The 18,508-nt window shown below is 47.6% G+C and overlaps 1 protein-coding gene across 3 annotated transcripts in view; it reads right to left on the bottom strand.

Moving 5' to 3' along the window:
* Nucleotides 1–9,798: 9,798 nt before the first annotated feature.
* mao (monoamine oxidase) overlaps nt 9,799–18,508 on the bottom strand; it is a 42,627-nt gene continuing 33,917 nt past the window's right edge. The window contains exons 8-16 of one of the 3 annotated variants that reach the window (XR_005709090.1): nt 17,880–18,039; nt 16,439–16,535; nt 15,453–15,506; nt 15,304–15,361; nt 14,809–14,906; nt 14,045–14,156; nt 13,518–13,580; nt 10,396–13,420; nt 9,799–10,275 (exon numbers count right to left, since the gene is read on the bottom strand). Coding sequence is in view for 2 of the 3 variants with exons in the window: in XM_040148237.1 (XP_040004171.1) it covers nt 13,265–13,420; nt 13,518–13,580; nt 14,045–14,156; nt 14,809–14,906; nt 15,304–15,361; nt 15,453–15,506; nt 16,439–16,535; nt 17,880–18,039 (798 nt within the window). In the remaining variant the exon portion in view is untranslated. Of the gene's footprint in view, nt 13,421–13,517; nt 13,581–14,044; nt 14,157–14,808; nt 14,907–15,303; nt 15,362–15,452; nt 15,507–16,438; nt 16,536–17,879; nt 18,040–18,508 lie in introns of all 3 variants that reach the window. The other 2 variants (XM_040148237.1, XM_040148235.1) reach the window with 2 other exon arrangements.

Below are 18,508 nucleotides of genomic sequence, written 5' to 3'. Positions count from 1 at the left end.
TGAGGATTATCTTGGATATTTTTGGGGGGATGAATGAACGTCATTTTTAGCTGCGCCAGCACCATGGCTCTAGGGAGGGCGATGTCTGCTGGTTGGTCCAACCGCCTCTCTCCAGACGGAAACACGTCAACAGCTGCCGAATGGATTGTCCCGACATGTTGTGCATTACATTCATGTTCCCCTCAGGATGAAACGTGAAAGGGCAACTTTTCCTCTAGCGCCATCGTCAGGTCAAAGTTTCAATTTCTCCAATACTTTGGTTTATGACCAAAACACAGTAGCAGAACAAACTACGTTCCCATCAGCCTTAGCTGTACTTTGTGTTTAGTGCTAATTAGCGAATGGTAGCATGCTAATAGGCTAAACTAAGATGATGAACGTGGTAAACATTATATCAGCAGGTTGTCATTTGCATTCTGCTCAAAGCAACAATGAAGGTTTGGGACCGTCCTCCCTTAGAAAGTGGCCCCATATGTCATCGGTGCGAGCGGCTTATCACAACCCATAGTTACGTTCTCAGGACAAAAATACATCTCTGAGCGCCTGAACCCTCTCAGCTTCTCAGGTCATCGGGTCCTCAGGCCGCTAACTGTTCCCAGAGTGCAAACCCAACACGGACAAGCTGAATTTAGTTACCGTGCACCCCGGAGCTGCGCAGAGCTCGCTCCGACTTCACGTGCTTTACAACTTTGACGCTCTGCGCTGTCTTTGAGCGAACCTCGAAGACTGGTGACAGTCCCGCAACACAAAAGGTTTCTGTCCTCTTAATTTACATATTAGTTTTTAATGAATTATGTCGTGCACTGTGAATTCCCTCCGTGTGTGATATTTGCTAACAAAGAAACTCACCCTGCCAATTTTAGAAGACTGTAGATATTTTTACGCTCATTGTAAAACTCTTTTAAGGCATTAAAATATTTGCACCATGTGACTGGAGTTCTGTTTTCATTACACGACAATGTAAAGTATGATTTGGGTTCTTTATATTATTGCCTGCGTAAAGGCTTAGTGGGCGCAGGTAAAGAAATCGAGACGCATCGGCCTGTGTGCCGATGGCTCAAAGCGGGGTTTGTCAAAAGGTGCTGGGTCACAACAGGCACATAAAGCAAAGCAAAAGCAAAGAAAAGAAAAGAACAGCTCATGCAAACGGGCAGGAACGCGTAGCTAGCTGAGGGGGAAGGGGGCAGGTGTACGTGCTGGGCAGCTGATTGGGGAATCGGGAACAAGGGTGCAGGTGTGTGTGGGAGTCAAGCGATGACTGAAGGTCAGAAACAACGGGGACTTACTGGAGGGCGAGAGGGGACGAAAAGGCTCCGACATGACCGGGAAAGTTACCGATAAACATGCGGTGCAAAAATATTAAGAGCTGGCGGTAGCCATGACAACCTGTTATTTATCCTCCTTACTGGGAGGAAACACACCGGTCGTGCATCCCCTCGCAGGACACTATTTGAATAACTATCCAGATGTTTCGAGTCCAGGGCTGATTTTTGGCGTGCGGCAACTCATTTTAGAGTCTCGCTTCACTTGTCCCACCTCGAGGGCTCCGATTTAAATGAACCCATTATGATGACGAGGAAAAAGTCGAGCGAGACACGAGCTTGTAACACTCGAATGGAGATTTCTCATCATGTTTCACCACCAAGCCCGAAATGAGGATGCTCCACTCTGTCTGTGCTGCAGCTCTGCTCTTAATCCGCTGACTGACACCTTCCAGTCGTTCGAAGTGACACAGTCAGCTAGATTGTATGGTGACAGTGCTGCAACTGGTTTATTAGCATTTTTTGATGGCGAGTGATGGCAGCATCACCCCGAAAGCACTAAAGGGAGGCATCACATTATGATAAACATTGTCTCTGCATATGATACCGACGAAATGAAAGCACATAATTTCACAGAACAGCCTCACTGCTGAATCAAGTTAAATGCTGGGGGACGGCGATCGCAGGGGAACTGTTGCGATCGCGCCCTGAACACACAACCTTGAGAGGCAGTTCGGCACCGGCAGCCCCGCTGAGGTGCGGCGTCGAGAAGATGGGACAACACGCCCAGGTGTGATGAGAGAACAGAGAAGAGTATGCGGTGGCTGGTCAGGATTTGTGTGGAAATGCTTATTTAGCCACGGGCAGCTGCAGTCAGATTGAGATTAATGGGCTTCAGTGAATGTCGGGACGCTCATGGAAGTCACGCATGCTAAAAACAAAACAAAACACACACGCATGCACTGCATGCATATGGTACAACAATTCACCACAGCAATGAATCTTAAAATTGCATTTAAAACTTAAATCGCATTCGTTGTCACTTTGTGTAATTCACTTTTTTCTGGAAAAATGTCATTCTAAAGGCGAACTCCTTGTGCACTCAGCCTTTCCTTGTGAAAACAGTCGTATAATGTCTGCTGTGAACAGAGGAGCTTTGTAAAGTCTGAGAAAAATAATCTCGGCTCGTTCTTGTCTCTACAGGACACGAGCATGGATTTGAATTTAAGTGCAGCACTTGAGTAAAAGTAGTTAAAGTGCGCTCCGTCGCTGTACTTGGACTGATTTGACGTGAAATGTTGTCCTGTCCATGTAGGATAAAAGACTAATTAGAAATCGGATAGCAGGGCACTTGTGCTTCCTGATGACGGCTCTTCTCCAACTTAATGCCAGAGCAATTCTACATTTCTCGAGGACCCCTTTATAGCCGAGTATGGCCCTACCCGATGAACATTATTTTGCAGTGTGCTCCCTCTCCTCCTCTGGTTTAGCGAGTTTGAATCCAGAGCGACACCCTGCTAAACCACGTGTGACCGAAGTCGATTCCTCCGGATGATTTTCTAATCGGGAAAGTCTGATCCATCACGACAGCCCCCCCCCCCGCACGCTCCTGTTCACTCAGACAACACAAAATACTCGCATCACTCGATTCAGCCTCTTTGAGATGTTTCAGCGCGGCGAGGGCCAGTTTACACGAGGAACTTTAAAACGCCGAGTCGTTCCGCGAAACACACTTTCCGTCGGTGGGATCTGATGGCTTACTCTCATCTCTACACGACGACGCACTTGTGCGTGTTCACACCTAACGCCCAACTCCCCCTGCAGAGGTGAGCTCTCAAGCTGGGTCTGCAGCGGGGCGGAATAATCAAATAACACTCCACACAGTTAGCTTTCCAATATGATTAAGCCAGGTTGCCTTTTGTGGAGACTAATTGAGAATGAGTTGTGATTAGCTATTCCCACCCTCAAAGGCATTATGCATTTAATTGGGACACATTTTAACCAGCTGGGAATATGACAGTGGCAGCTGATTCCACTAAGTGCTGCACTTGAGTGTTTATTTCTCTGCTTTCACTGTAATGACCAATTTACCTGCACCGACAGGAGACAGGAGCGTCTGGCTTTTACTGTGTGGAGAGAGAGAATGAAAGACAGGGACTATTTCGGGGTCCAGGATCTGACTTGTACTGCAGTGGTTTCACTCGAGGGATTAAGACTCAGAAAGCCTCCCTGGACTCTCCCTCCCTTCTGCCCCCCCCCATAGTTATCTATCACTTTGGGGCTGTGATGGAGAGGCCTGCAGGGCCGGAGAGAGTGACATGATGCCAGGTCGTCCACCAGCCGAGGACGCCCTTCGTCCCTCTGCGGCTGGTCCATTCCTGCTGCAGACGCTGGCTGTATGGATGTCCTGCAGGGGGACGAGCTGACGTCACACTCGTGTCACCTGCCATTCGGCGTGACGCTAAAGGTGCCGGGTCATTTACTTTCACCGTAAAGTCGGAAACTCTCATCCTCAGCAGCCCACGGGATTCTCTAGAAGTAAATCCCAGGGATCGGGAGGGACAGAAGACTCTTGTTGTTATCAGAGTACCAGAGCAAATTGTCCACATGTTCTCGCCTTTCTCCTCTCCACTTCCTCTTGACGTTTTCTGCACCATCACCTCCTTTTTCCCCGCTCCCCTCCGAAGATCTTACCTCTTACTAACTTTTCTTGCCGCGCTCCCTTTCTTTTGTCTATGTGCTCTGACAGGGTGAGTGATGTTGATCATTACTCGGCTCTGATGGCTCTGTATCAGATGAAATCCACCTCAGTGCTCCGTCAATGTCACCGAGAAGCCATTCTGAGGCTAATGGTCCAGCTCCACTGCCGGGATCTCGGTGGACCTTCAGACTAAAAATAACCAATAGACGGGGCTATATTGGATATCATGAGCACGATATTTCCTCAAAGCTAAAGGAACAGTTTTTATCAGATTTTCGGAACTACGCTCATTCGCTTTCTTGCGAAGAGTTTTCACTCATGTTTGTACATGAATATGAAGCTAGGCCCAGGAGACAGTTAGCCTAGCTTGGTGCAGAGACCTAAACGGGGAGACAGCTAGCCTGGCTCTGCCGACCATCAGCTCTACAGCTCGATGATTAACGCATTAAATCTTGTTCGTTTACTCCACACAGCGACAGCGACGTCCTGTCAGCCAGGGCTGCGCTCCCGGCTAAGCTGAGCGAACCGGCTGCTGGCTCGCAGCTATCCATCTTCTCATCTGACTCTCAGCGACGGTAGAAAACGAACCGGCGTAGCTCCAAAAAGGGAGACGTGGCGTTTTCCAGGCGGCAAAAATGGCAGAGCAGGAGTTGCTCTGGACAGACGCAAGACTGAAAAATGACACAACTTTACGATTTAACGCACACAGTTCAATAAAGATGAAGACCGACTGAGCACAACCACATTCACTGCATAGTCTAGATGACTCCTGCTGCTTTCACGTTCATTAAGCGTCTCAGAAAGATGCTTCACTTCCTTAAAGCCCGTTCTGGACCAGGTACCGTCCCCCTCCGAAATAACACACCTTATTTGGCATGCTAGCAGTTAGCATATTTTTTTTGCCCCGGGAGATCCAATCTTCACTGAGGCTGCAGTTATTATTATTTTTTTTTTAGCAGGTGGGCACCGAGCCTTTCTTCGAAATGCCGACTTTCACAATGGTACCGTAGAGGGTAACCCGCTCCGCTGACGGTGACCACAGCTGCTCTCTCGTTAAAGTGTAATACTAACTTCTGATCAGCATCTGACTGGTAGTCCGTCAAACGGCAGCGTGGCAACAGGCAGTCAGCTGCACCCGGCATGTGCGCAGTTGTTTTCCAACTTGGGACACTGGACATTGTGAGCGTGGGGCTATCTATCCCCACATCGCGGCCTCTCAGGCCAAGCGCAATGAAGCTACCGTTTTTAAAACTATTCTCTCCGGCCACTGACCTTAAATTGTAGAATAAAGATAAATAACAACTGTAGCCAAGGATTTTTTTTCCTGTTGTCATGAGCTGGAATATTGTGTAGCCTCTCTTTGTTCACATTTACACAAAAATGTTCCATGAATCATGACGGTGGACGCCTGGAGAGCATATTTTTCCTCTTCCAGCCGGAGCGAAACTTCTGACGAGAGAAGAAGCTGCAATCAATTGAGGATCTCGCAGCAAATCCTGCAGCGGTCCCACCAGCCCAGAACAATAAGTTAGAAAGCCTGTAGCACGGCGAGATGGGAGAAGCACTGAACACCTCAGGCTCAGCGCAGGCTGGGAAAGCTCCGTCCTGGCCTGCTGATTCATAGAAGGCCCCGCTGTTAGAGTCAAGTGGGATGAGGAGCGATGATGGCTCTATTAGCTGCAATATACAGCCTACGCCAGCGGAGTCACAGTTCTAATAAGATGATGACGGTGACTGAAATATAGTCAGTGGGGATAAAAAAAAAAAGTATCTGCGCCACTTTTCTAATAGGACACTCTATATTAAGGGTTTCTAAGTTTATTTATTCATGCGTAATGAAGAATTTGCTAAAGTTTGATCGGTCGGTCATAGGCCGTTAGTTAGAACACGTTTTGGATTCCCAAGTTGTGAAAAAATCTTTTGACCAGTTGGACAGTCTGATCTGAACCCATTCATTCAACAGTTGTTAACGTTCATGGAAGATTACATCAAATAACGAAATACAGACAATCGACACTTTGGGAAATACACTTCTTTCTTGTCGGAAGTTAGATAAAAACATCAACACTCTCATTTATGTCTGTTAAATATGAACCTAGCAGAAGGTTAGCTTAACTATTAGCTTAATTATTCCTTTAAGAGCCCTTTAGTAACGACTTATAATATTCATAACTGCAGACTTGATGGTTAATTAAGACAGTGACAGACCCATCTGTGAATGGATAACCAAGATTCTCACCTGATAGAACAAACAACGGTTTAAAAAGGATTTTTCCCAACCTGGCAACCCAAAAGTGTGTTCTGATTAATGGCCTGTAACAGGCTGTAAAGCACTAGTAAATGTTCTGTTAACCATTAATAAAGCTCTTTGTTACAGCTTGCAAGCACTTTACGAACAGTGCCCAAGTTTTACATTGATTATTGCTGTGTTTGTCAGGCACATTTATACTTTAGAAGGAGGCCTGCTGGGGCTGGGGCCTGGTGGCCCTGGGTCGTGGTGTGGTCGTCCGGTGTTTGAGCGGAGCATGTCAGTCCACCACCTCTCTCTCCCCTCATTTCCCGCCATCACTCTACTGTCAGCTTGATGATAACAGCATTAAAAGTATGACCGTCATAAAGTTGCGTATCCTACGTCTCTGTATGTTGAACGTGCTCTTAAATAAAAACATGTGTCCATCGATCAAGTTGTGAACTTGGGCAAATCCCAAAGCTTTACTCAGGCATTTGCGAACCGCCAGAGACAGAGAAAGAACCCATTTTTCACCAGAAGCGGCCGTTTTTAGCGAACTTCGTTGTTGCTGTTCCCCTCGCCCCCGGGGTAGAGATTCCCTATCCAGCTCCCTCCCGCCCCGATACCTGCGGAAAACAATCTAACCCCCCGAGTCTGGGAGCGAGAACATTTAACGGGAGATTGCAGGCGATTTCAACGTTGAGGGAACTCGTGGGGTGCTGGTTGTGGGTTTGGGTGGCGGTTATCGGTTGTCAAGGCCACAGCTCCGAGTCCCCGGGCCCCCGCAACACTGCCGTCTGAATCCAATCCACAGTCTGACGGATTGGGAGGCAAATTGGCAGTGTCACATTTCATATCACGGCGAGCTGCAGCGGGGCCACGAGCTGGGCTGTAGTTCTAACAAAGAGAGGACAGCGTGTCCAAATGTGGCGGGGGAGCCTGTGTGTGTGTGTGTGTGTGCGTACGCGCTCCTTCGTGCAGTCGCATGCAGATGTATCGACACCTGGATGAAACGAAGGAAAAACAGCAACCCCAGCACCGCCGGCGTGGCTGCTGAGGTTTCACAACCTTTGCGCAGACGGGGAGGCGTACGCTGACGGCGCCTTGCAGCGTGGCACCGGAGAGCGGTCGCCGTGACCAAGTCTAGTGTGTCAGCCTGGGACTGCACAAGCCCCTGGCCACCACAGCTCCGACGGGAGCGACGAGAGCGACGCAGGCAAAACCAGCCGGGGGACAACATGACGAACCCCCGGTTCAGGACGCAAGCCCCCCCGCTCGCCTGCGTGTGTGCTCGTGCGGGCATGTGAACAATTCTCACGCCTGCCGTGGCGACAAACGAGAGGATCGGGGGAAAGAAACAGTGCTCAGACGACAACGTGTAGGTATTTGCACAGCAGTCTGTAGCGAGTTTCCTGTGATGGTCGTCATCTGCCCTCCAGTGGCCGTGCAGGTGACTGCAGGAGGACGTCACTGCCTCAGACTGCACTTCATAATCAGACTCTTGCTGGGCAGAAAAAAACACGACAAAAAAAGAAAAAAAAAGCCAGTAGGGACACATTATCTCGATGCTCGCGTCCAATCGTGATTGATATCGATGTTACAATTCCTGAATTTATGTGAATGGTCCTGGAGTGAAGAGCTCAGAGGGGAGATTAAGTTAAACACAGAGGAGATGAAAGAGGATGACATTTTATCCCCGCAGAGCAGAGCGGAGCGGAAGTCCTGGCATGAGGCCACACACACACACACACACACACACACACACACACACACACACACCTCAACTTGTACTTCTATCTTTGTGAGGACACTCATTGACGTAATGCATTCCCTTGCCCCTCACCCAAACCTTAACCTGGACCCTAAAACGTCCGAAGTCTCAACCCCCACACGGCGGTCTCTACCTCAACTTTCGCCCCCCACCATTTTTTAGTGTGCGTTCAGGTTCAAGTCCCCGCCGGGATATACGAACAAGTTCAGACACACACACACACACACTGAGGAGACTAGACTGGTCTGAACGAGATAAGCTACAGCGTGTTTTGTCTCAGGGAGCAGATTATCTGGGTTAATCAGAATGAAAGGTTCCTACATTTGGAGTCCGACATTTGTGCTTCAGACCGGCACCCTCGTTCTCCCGCTGGTCTGGCTTTGGTCTTGTCTCTGAAGAAATGAACTCTCTCCAGCCATTGTGTGGCCGGCGGCACTTTACGTCCGAATTTGAGCTCTCTTGGGGTTTTGCCAGAGATCTTGATGGGTTTCAGTTACACACACACACACACACACACACACACACACACACACACACACACACACACACACTCTGTACAAAGGGTCTCAGCGAGGCTGGAGGGCAGCTTTGAAACCCTCAGTAAATGTGAGTTTAACGTAAATCACTTATTCATCTCTCTTAATAACCTTTGACTGGAACTTTTCATCACGACCTACTTCTGGAAACTAATCAGCTTTCAGCTGCTTTTTGTTCACTGCACTTAAGATGAGATAACACCGAGAGCTCAATTGTATTTTCAGCAGTGCCAGTGGTCTGTTAGTCCACCGCTTCGGTCTAGACCTCAACAGGTACCGGGTGGATCGCCGAGAAATTTTAAGCAGGCATTCATCTTCCCCGTGGGATTATTTGGTGATGCCAAAGCGCCACCAGCAGGTTGACATTTGCAGTTCAGCGTCTAACAACTGTGGGATAGATTCCCGTGCAAATTGGTGCGGACATTAACGGTCTAGTTAACAATCAATGGTTAACTTGATCACGGTGATGGCGCTTTCATCTAGCGCCATCATCTGGTCAAAATTTCAGTTCTCAATACTTTGATTTGTGATCAAATGCCTGCAAAACTAATGACATTACCATTGACCTCAACCGCACTTTGTGTTTAGTGCAACTTCACGTCGATGAAAACACTGATGACGACGTTTGAACTTTACAGAAATGACAAACAGTACCATGCATATTATAAAGACTTCATGCCTAAAGGTCCAAAAAAATGAAGTTATATTTTCCCACATCTCTCAAAGCCACCTTTAAATATCATAAAATGTCAGGAGTGACTTGAAGGAACAGCTTGACATTCTGGGAAATAAACCTTCCTCGAGACCGGCTAGCTTAGCTTAGCATAAAGACTAGCACGGACACGAGTGCACACAGCTAGCCTGTCGTCCCCGAGAGGGGGGGGGGGCATCGGTCCTCTCATCCAACTCTCAGCGAGATTTTCAAAGTGTCCAACTATTCCTCTGACGTGTCGACCTTTTCTGTGAACACTGTCCTCACACAAAGAAACGATCTTTATTAGACACATTTCTTTACACTTTCCCGCTTAAAACGTGATAGACCCTTCTGATATAGTCTGCCAAAGACCTTTCCTCCGATAACACCCTCTGGCCAGTTATGACATTATCTTACCATGACTGATGAAGATCAAAAGCTAATTCCGGACCCCAGCTTTTATCTGTCTAAAGGTTTCTTTCCAATAAGCTTTATAGCATGACTGTAGACCATAGTCCTCCAAGTGGATGTAATACATGTGGCTGTATCCCCGCAACAGGAAGAAACACAGTGATACACAAGAATGGTTTTAATACGAGTAAAAGATTTATTTCACATTTTTTCTTTTAAACATCACCAGCTTTGTTTGAGGAATCAAAGACATCAAAGAACGGGTCACAGGGATAAATCAGGAGGCTCATGTGCACAGAAGGACGAGAGGGACGGTGGAACGGTCTCAGGTCTTCAGAAGACCATGGAGAAGGGGTCAGAGAGCGAGTAACCACACAATGTCTGCTGATGGTTTGATGCTAGCACTGTAGTGTGGAAGGACGGACAGAGTGTGCTGGCTTTTTCCTTTCACTGAAGTCGGATAACCCTAACCGTGAACACTTTGAGATCATCAACGTCCGGTCCTTACTTCTAGAACTGCAAAACCGGTGCAGGTGCTGTGATGAGGGGGGTCGGGGGGTAGGTCATAGGGGGTAAAGGTTGGGGGGGGGGGTCAGTGCTGACAGGGTGAAGTTAAGCAGCTACAGAGACACGGGGGCCATCACAACGAGTGGAGACAGAGAGCGAAGCACTGCAATCACGACACAAGCACACACAGACTTGGCTTCACTGGAGATAAGCAGTTTGATGAACCCAACAGTCTGAGCTCAATTATTCAAAGGTGACACTGTGTTTATACACCTGGCTTTACCTGAGTCCAGTTTATGGTGAGGATACAACTCAGGTAACACAGGGGGAATTTAAAAAGTAAAGGTTTTGGACACGCCAAGAGCGACAAGGTGGTGTTGTCTTGCCGGCCCCTGTGCATCGGTGGTTACTGGAGACTGCTTAATCCAATGACCCGGTCCATCTGACCTCTCACCCCCGGCGCAGGCGGGAGGGGACAGGAGCAAAGGGCAGAGTCACACAGGCACTTGAGAGAAATGACAAAAACACTACGACTTCCATTAAGGCACGACAGATAACTACACTCACAAACACACACACACACACACACACACACACACACACACACACACACACACACACCAGTCTTTGGGACAAGAACAGTGAGATTCTCTCAGTGAGCATACAGAGCTGCACACACAGTACACTGTCCTTCAAATCAGACGCAGATTCAGTTGTGTGTTGACTGGTTTTCTTCACGTCTACCTCCAAAATCGGATTTCCATTCGGCTGCGACTAAACACGACTCCTACTCCGACAAATGGCTGCGGACGCGACTCATCGCGGACTGCCGTTCGAAATGCTCGCGACGTGGCCGAAAAGGAGCATTTACTGCAAGTAGTCAGCTGCGTTTCTCAACTGTTAAGCACGAGCTTTGTTCCTCCAAATGTCTGTATAATCTTTTCTGAGAACAATTCTTCATTTATTCGTCTGTCTTCTCCCGTTATTTGAAGGAGAAGCAGTTTTCTGTCATTTTTAACAAATCAAAACTTTTCTTACAAACATGATCTACACCTCGTGTCACCTAAACTCATTAGACTCTGTATAAGTAAATAATTCGATAAAGCATCTATTAGGTGCAATAATTTAAGTCAATAGAACCCAACACGATTGTTGGAGGCCTTCGCAGAGGAACTGCAATGGTGGACTGCTCTAAAACGGCTTCATATCGGTTTTGCGTTTTTAAAAAACATAGTATGTTGGCTTTGTTAGTCCACAGTACTATAACTCTTGTGTTAATCGAAATTACGAATGAGAAAAAGTAAAAATATATATATATATATATATCTCAATAATTGGATCATCATAAAACAGCAACAAATAATTTTTAGTATCTAGTGTGAAGAAAATACATTCGAATGCCTCCGTTACATCTACCAAAAGATTAACCATACAGAGCAGCTTAGTAGCACATCACCACTAAATACAGGTTTTAATTTGAAGAAGAAAGCTGGCACTATTCATCCAATGCATTCTCTCATTGATTTAGAATGTCAACAAATCCCATGAAAACTGATGATGCCCTTGTCCAAGTTGAGGACATTCATCTTTAAAAAAAAACAAAAACATAGAAGCCCGAGAAGTCATTTTTCTAAACAGTCGGGCCCTGCCCTTCTCAGGAAATGTTAGTCAAACAGGATTCAATTCTGCATTTGCTGGGAACTATTTTGAGCCGTGAGCTTGGTTTGCTAGTGAGTGATATCTGGCACGGGAACAGTTGTTGTGGGATTCATTTAAAATAAATTAAAGTCAGGGTTGGCTCATGTTGTACAAATAGCAAAATTTTACAATTTAAGGCAAATGTGTGTGATTCTTGGATGCATAAATAAAACCGAAAATGTTTCAACCGGAACGAAAGACGGGAGCTCCTCGGGAGGGTGTACGACTCCCCCTTCGTCGTCGTACAGAAAGCGAAGAGAGCAAAGGAGAAAAACTGGAGCAGAACAAAAGAATGAACTGGAGTGTGAGCCTTCACATAAAGCTTGGATAACTGCATAAGTCACTTGGGCTGCTGGGGGTGAATAAAGGCGGGATGCCCGACCACACATCTGCAAAAAAAAAAATAAAGACACCGGGCAGGATTCTGCATCGATTCTGAACACGCCTTAACACGACCAGGCAGCAGGGCAGCGTGTGTGGAGTTGACGTAACAAATAACCGTGCTTAAGTTCGTCTTAGTGAAAAAAACATTTCCGACGACGCCGGAGCTCTGTGGCTCGGAGGAGCGAGCGATATCAGGCTTTAGCTGCACCAACGCTACTTGAGAAAAGGATGGATTCGTTGCCGGTTCTTGTCTTTTCATGGGACCAGTTGACGCATGAGAAAAATGTACAACATCACCAGCCTCATCCCTGAACCTCCTCTGTGATTCTCTAACGGGCAATGGCACAACTCTGTTCTATTCTGATGTTACTGGATCTCATCAAACAGCCGCAGCTGCTTGGCCAGAACAAATCAGCACCTAAAATCAGCAGAGGTAATTAGACACAGTGGGTACACACACACACACACACACACACACACACACACACACACACACACACACACACACACACACACACACACTCTGTACACAATTGACAAACACGCGCACAAATGCATGCTCACCAAAGAACGTGCGCATGCGTACAAACCCATACACACACAATAAGCATGATAAGTTAATCAACTCTCATGTGATCAAGAATGTGAATGTCATTGGCAATGAGTGGAATATTAACAGTGATGTATATCTTTTACTTTTAAATTGATTCGGATCATTTTCCTTCATTAGTTTCATCGTTTCAGTCTGAATGGAGTCTGAAGCAGGTAAGATTAGGATGAAGAGAAGTCTTCCTCACTCCCCTCAAACTAGCATCTCTTTAGTGTTAATCAGCCCGTTACTATTTCTCTCTCTCTCCCCTGCACAGAGTGACGGTGCAGTAGTGAGCTGAACGGTCTTTCTTACAGCAGGGTGTTAATCACAAAAACATCCTATTCCCTATGTAGTTCAAAACTTTGTATCTTGGAACATACTGTAAAGTAGTGCACTAGGAGTACATGAGTACAGTGTCTATTGAGATGTTACCCCCCCCCTTGAGATGCAGAGGAGTGAGATGACGGGTGCGGGCGGTTTAACTCTGGGGGAGGAGGCCCTTCTTGCAGGCCACCACACCGGCTGCGGTGGCAACAGACAGGAGGGTGGAAATTCCCATGAACTTGAGGAGACCGCCGACCGAAGGCAAATTCCTCTCCCAGAAGGTGGTGACAAAGGGCAGCGCTGGGACCTCCTGTTGGCGGGGCAGAGGGCGGAGAGGGGTTTGAGTTACCTTTATTCAACTTCTCAGTTTCATCTGGGACGTAAATATTTAGAAAGCTTTCCCTCACCACACACTGAGGCTCCGTCTGCCAGATCTGGCTCTGGTGGATTTTACCCATCGCACACATGACCTGCAACAGAACAGACTGGGTGGTCAGTCGGGACACGCACATCGAGCTGCAAAACATCTATTTCGACACGATGTGCGCTTGAGTTCGGCTCTGCTCATGTGCTTCTCCGGAACAAATCTGCAGACTGTCCCTCGGCTCGCGCACTCCCCAGCAGGGCCTGGGCTAAACCACGCGGACACACACAGGAAGCTCTCCTGAAACTGTGGCTGGGGAGGCGGAGGGAGAAAAATTGGAAGCGGCAGGGTGCGCGGGCATTTCAGTAGGCACAATAAACGGGTCTGATTTTATGAACAGTCCCCATAAGCGGTCCTCAAATGGGAGGTGGGCACCTCTGGTGAGTCACTGCAGGGGAGGGTGCACATGACCGGCGGGAAAATCCATTTACCGTCGGAAGAATCTGAATCATGCGAAAGAAATTAAGCAAACAAGTTTGTAACTCTCTTCCGTCTCGACTGTGCTCTGACCTCTCTGGCTGCCCGCTCTCCGGCCTGCACGGCCCCCTCCATGTAGCCACTCCACTCCGTGGCCGTCTCGGTGCCTGCGAAATACAACCTGCCGACCGGCTCCCTCAGCACCCTGGTGGCAGGAAGAGACAGAGGACAGCTGATTTACGGAATAGGGCTTAATGGTGGCCTTTAATGAAATACACTGCCATTAGTCTCCGGTTTTAGGGACGTTTGTCCCCGACCGCAACCACTACATAAAAACAGCTGCAGAGAAATAACATTATGCTGCACTACCTTTTCATTTCAAGCTCTGTCTGCCCTACTGCACCTGAGCAAACGTCATGGTAAATGAGTGAATTTCGTTGCTACGGGTTTTAGTAGCTCATGGTTCGGATTCCCGTTGTTGGGTGAAAACCTTGAACCTCCACCACTGTCAACTTTAAAGGACAGAAAAAAAACAGCGTCGTCTTGACTCGCTCCAACGGGATCGAATCACCGTTTTCTGGATTTTTCAGTTGAGCTGAAATCATGAAAAAACTCGAAGACAAAAAAGGTTTTCACCGGACACCGAGGAAAATCCAGCGAAAACATCTTTAGGCTTTTCTACCCAAGCGAGAACAACAATCTGACAAACGCCAGCATGGATTTGCATTAGTACATTTACCGTTAGCAACTTCATCTAAGAAAACAGCCATTGCAGGACGTTAAATGCCTGCCCAACAGCCACTAGCATAAAAAGGCCTGTGTGTGTGTGTGTGTGTGTGTGTGTGTGCGGGACTTACTTGCCATACTGCGTGAGGATTCCTGGGGGGAAGTAGGCTGTGTAGCAGCCCCCAGAGTACTCCTCCTCACACCAGTTCTTCTCCTCATAGTGCACCGGCTAAAAGACACAAGTGGCCACGTGAAGGGTTCAACTAGTGATGCAGTTCCCCTGCAGCTGGGTCACTATGTGTTCACCGTGGCACCGGTTCCCAGAGGGGCCTTCAGACCAGGTGAAGGGTGCCACGAATTTCATTCACTATTTTTGTCGGTTTGACCTTGAAAACATTTTATGTTTTGTTTTCAAACATTTCAAAACAGGTGAAATAAGCAACACGAAGTTTGCCGGGTTGAAAACCCTGTTAAATGTCCCAACACTGTTCGTGATGCTAAAACCCGAGCTGACCAGAGAGAGACAGGAAATCTAAATGTACAGTCGAAGCCACTTGAGCCAGAGCTTTACAGTAAGGTTTTGACTTTGTAAGGGGATGTAAAGTCTAGTCTGCACCCAAACTCACATGCAGAGCCTCCTCTGAGCCCAGCACCCTGGAGTAGATCTCGCAGATCCTCTTCAGCCTAAAAACAGCGAGACAAGAGTCTGGATGAAAGCCATCTTGCGGCTTGTGAGCGTACTGATCTGCCGTACCGTCTCCACCATGTTACCCACCTCTCTTCTTTGGTCAGCCCTGACAGCTTTCTGCACTTGCGGGCGAGGATGAATCTGGAGGAGCGGGAGGAGAGAAAAATCATCCACAGGAAAATACTCCACTCGGGCACTGGGCACACCACATCGCTACGTTTTGGACACGCTGTCCACACAGTTTTCTGAACTTTTGGTCTCTGAGGCCCGAACTGTTTAGACATTCAATGCTCCTGTGCACAAAGCCAGGCCTATAAAGAAACGGTTGCATTTTGGCAACATATTAAAGCTTTTTTTTCTTTTTCTTATTGTCATCAAATCTCATGAAAAGACCCAAACCAACAATGAAGGTCTCCTACTAACAAGTGTTGTGTGTGTATCCAAAGCCTGATATATCTGGTTCCACTGTCCCTGCAGAGCTGCACTGCTGCTCAACGGTTAGCGACACATCTGTGAGCCGCTCTGTTGCACCTTCATTGCCACAGTTCATTTGGATTCAATGCCACATTCACCATCCTGCTGTTGTAAATACAGACCAGAGCCCCAGGTGTGACAGTCGCCAACAAGCGCACTCTTCCCTCCCGTTGTAGGAACGCTGGTTAAAAACCACAGCGCCCAGCGGAAATGACTGGGCCGGATCTAAAGATTAAACTTCATGTTTTGTTCTTGTTTTTTTTTTTTTGTTGTTGTTTTAAAGATTTACTGTCTGTCTTGGGCAGGAAACAAGCGGCTTGGTGCTGAGCGCCACAGATGCCTCTCATCAGAACAGAGCAGTCACAAGGACTGAGAGACAGACGCACACGTCGCTGCTGTTGGTCTTTTTCTGGGATTTGTTGAGAGGAAAATACTGAACACTGCCAGACTTCGCTCCTTTAAACGGCCACGGTTTCGGGATGAGACGAGACAATCGCATATGCAGGAGGCCGCCTGCGCTTGGCCACGCAGTCAACGTGGCGTAAGCATAACGTCACCTATGTCACTTTGCGGAGAACTGGCTGGAGCTCTGTACTCACCCCATAATGGCAGGCACAGTCCCATCAGGCTTTGTGTCATCCAGTGTCAGGCCGATGGGAGCGCCTTCCTCCTCGATCACCATACTGCCACAGTAGCCTGGACACACACATCCACAGGCAACAATATGTAAAAACTGCGTCACACAGAAGGGAAGGCATGCGCGGCCCCGGAGGCTTTTGTTGGGATAACGGATCTTACTACTAACTGGTTCCCAACACCTGCAGGGGCAGAGCAGGGCGACGTCCTCTCCCCAACACCGTCTGCAGTCTGTTTTGATAATCTCCTCGACGCTTAATTCAACGCGAGCGCCCCTTCTTAACCAGGACGATATCGTTTTCATCGCAGAGACAGAGGAAAATCTGCAAAAAGATAATTACTGCCGCCGACGAACGGCCTCATCTCAACCCACAGGTAAGTTCCAGTTCACGTTAGGAGACAAACGTGCAGAACACGTAAACTCAGATAAATGACCTGCCTTCTTGTCTCCATGAATGTATGAGTTTTGTTGAAGGGAGAACACGTTCCCCCTGAATCAGCCAGCGGGGCTTTAGCTGTAGTCACAGGTAAATCTAAATTCAGTGCTTCTGGTTTCTCCACGTACACCCAACTCTATCAAGCCAGTGTTTGTAGTTTATTGGACTAAGCCGCTGGGGCCTGGGGATTTAAAAGGATGTTGGGCAGGTGGAGAAAAAAAGCCGTGAGATACCTTTTTTTTGGAGTAAACTCATTTGTTCCAACCACAGCTGGGACAGGAGCCGTGGGGTGGGGACCCCGTGGAGTGCGTTTGTTTGAGAAGACTGTGGAAAAGTCTGCTACGTATGAACGACAGCAGACTGTTTTAGAAAACCCAGACATGTGGTCCTTGGCCAGAGTGTATACACACTTCATCTCAAAGAGTCTGGTCTGGGGACACTTAGGGAAAATTGGCTAATATTGCTTAAGATGAAAGATTTTGTTTTTCAGTGGTTTAAAGAAAAATGGGCTGATGAAAAGCCAAAATTTAGAACATACGGTTGAATCAAAAACTGACTTTAGTGCTGAAAAGGATGCGAAATTGAATCTGCCTGAAGAGACAAGGACCCCTGTGTTCCCAGCTGAGAAGTGGTGTCTTACCACGACATTAGGAAACAGGACGGAATTGAAGAACAATATCGGCTTTGTTATGAGAGTTGAGTGAAGTCGACAATGAAATGCACTTTGTTTCGTAACAACCCCAGAAAGAGGTTGTTCAGTACAACTAAGAGAAAATGACTTTCCTATGGAAGAGGTTGAAAGTATGAAAACACTTGGACCCTTTGACCTGTTTGAGTATCTGAACAATCAGTGAAAAATGTTTCCCTCTTTGGAACGTGAATGTCATTTATATGTTGTACTATTCCCTGTCACGTAATCTCATTTTAAGAGCATTGCTTCTCTCGCTCTCTCCCACTCCCTGCTTACCCTTTTTCCTCCAGAAGTTCTCTTTGTAGTACACCATGCACTTGATGACCGAGCCCATGGGGACGCGGTGGATCAGCTGGTTCCTCAGCGGTGGCAGCTCGGGGTTAAAGTGCATCTTCAGATTTAGACCGGGAGGGGTTGCCACGATCACGTACTTGGCCTAGAACAGAGACAGACGTGCGCTAGACCGGCCTCTCCAGAGCAGATGTGCCTGCATCAAGGCGAAAAATGTCCCATCTCACGCTGTTAGGGAAAGTGATTAAAACAAATTCCCCGGCTCTCCGCCACGTTCGGTGCCTTTTGCGTTAATCCAGCTGACAAATAAATAAAACAAACAAAGCAGCAAAACCGACGCAGGTGAAAACAGAGCCTCCTTGGCGGAGGTGAAAAAAAGAGACAAACACAGACACAGACAGGACAGGACAGGACAGCGCGAGCTGCAGCACATGGCGCGTGGCGGCCAGTGGATGGCAGCACAGAGCAACACTGCCGGCTGCAGTGTGTGGCTCAGACTGTGCTGGTGGAAGCCTTACGTTTTTACAAATCTATTTCCTCCTCTCTCTAAGTGGCCAAAACAAGAGGATCCATGGTTTACTTCAGTAAAAGAAGTATTCAAAATCCTGCTTGAG

This window comes from Xiphias gladius, chromosome 16, assembly GCF_016859285.1.
Source record: "Xiphias gladius isolate SHS-SW01 ecotype Sanya breed wild chromosome 16, ASM1685928v1, whole genome shotgun sequence".
Lineage (NCBI taxonomy): Eukaryota > Metazoa > Chordata > Actinopteri > Istiophoriformes > Xiphiidae > Xiphias > Xiphias gladius.
Note: the sequence above shows the minus strand (reverse complement) of the source record. Positions and strands in the feature narration are given on the sequence as shown.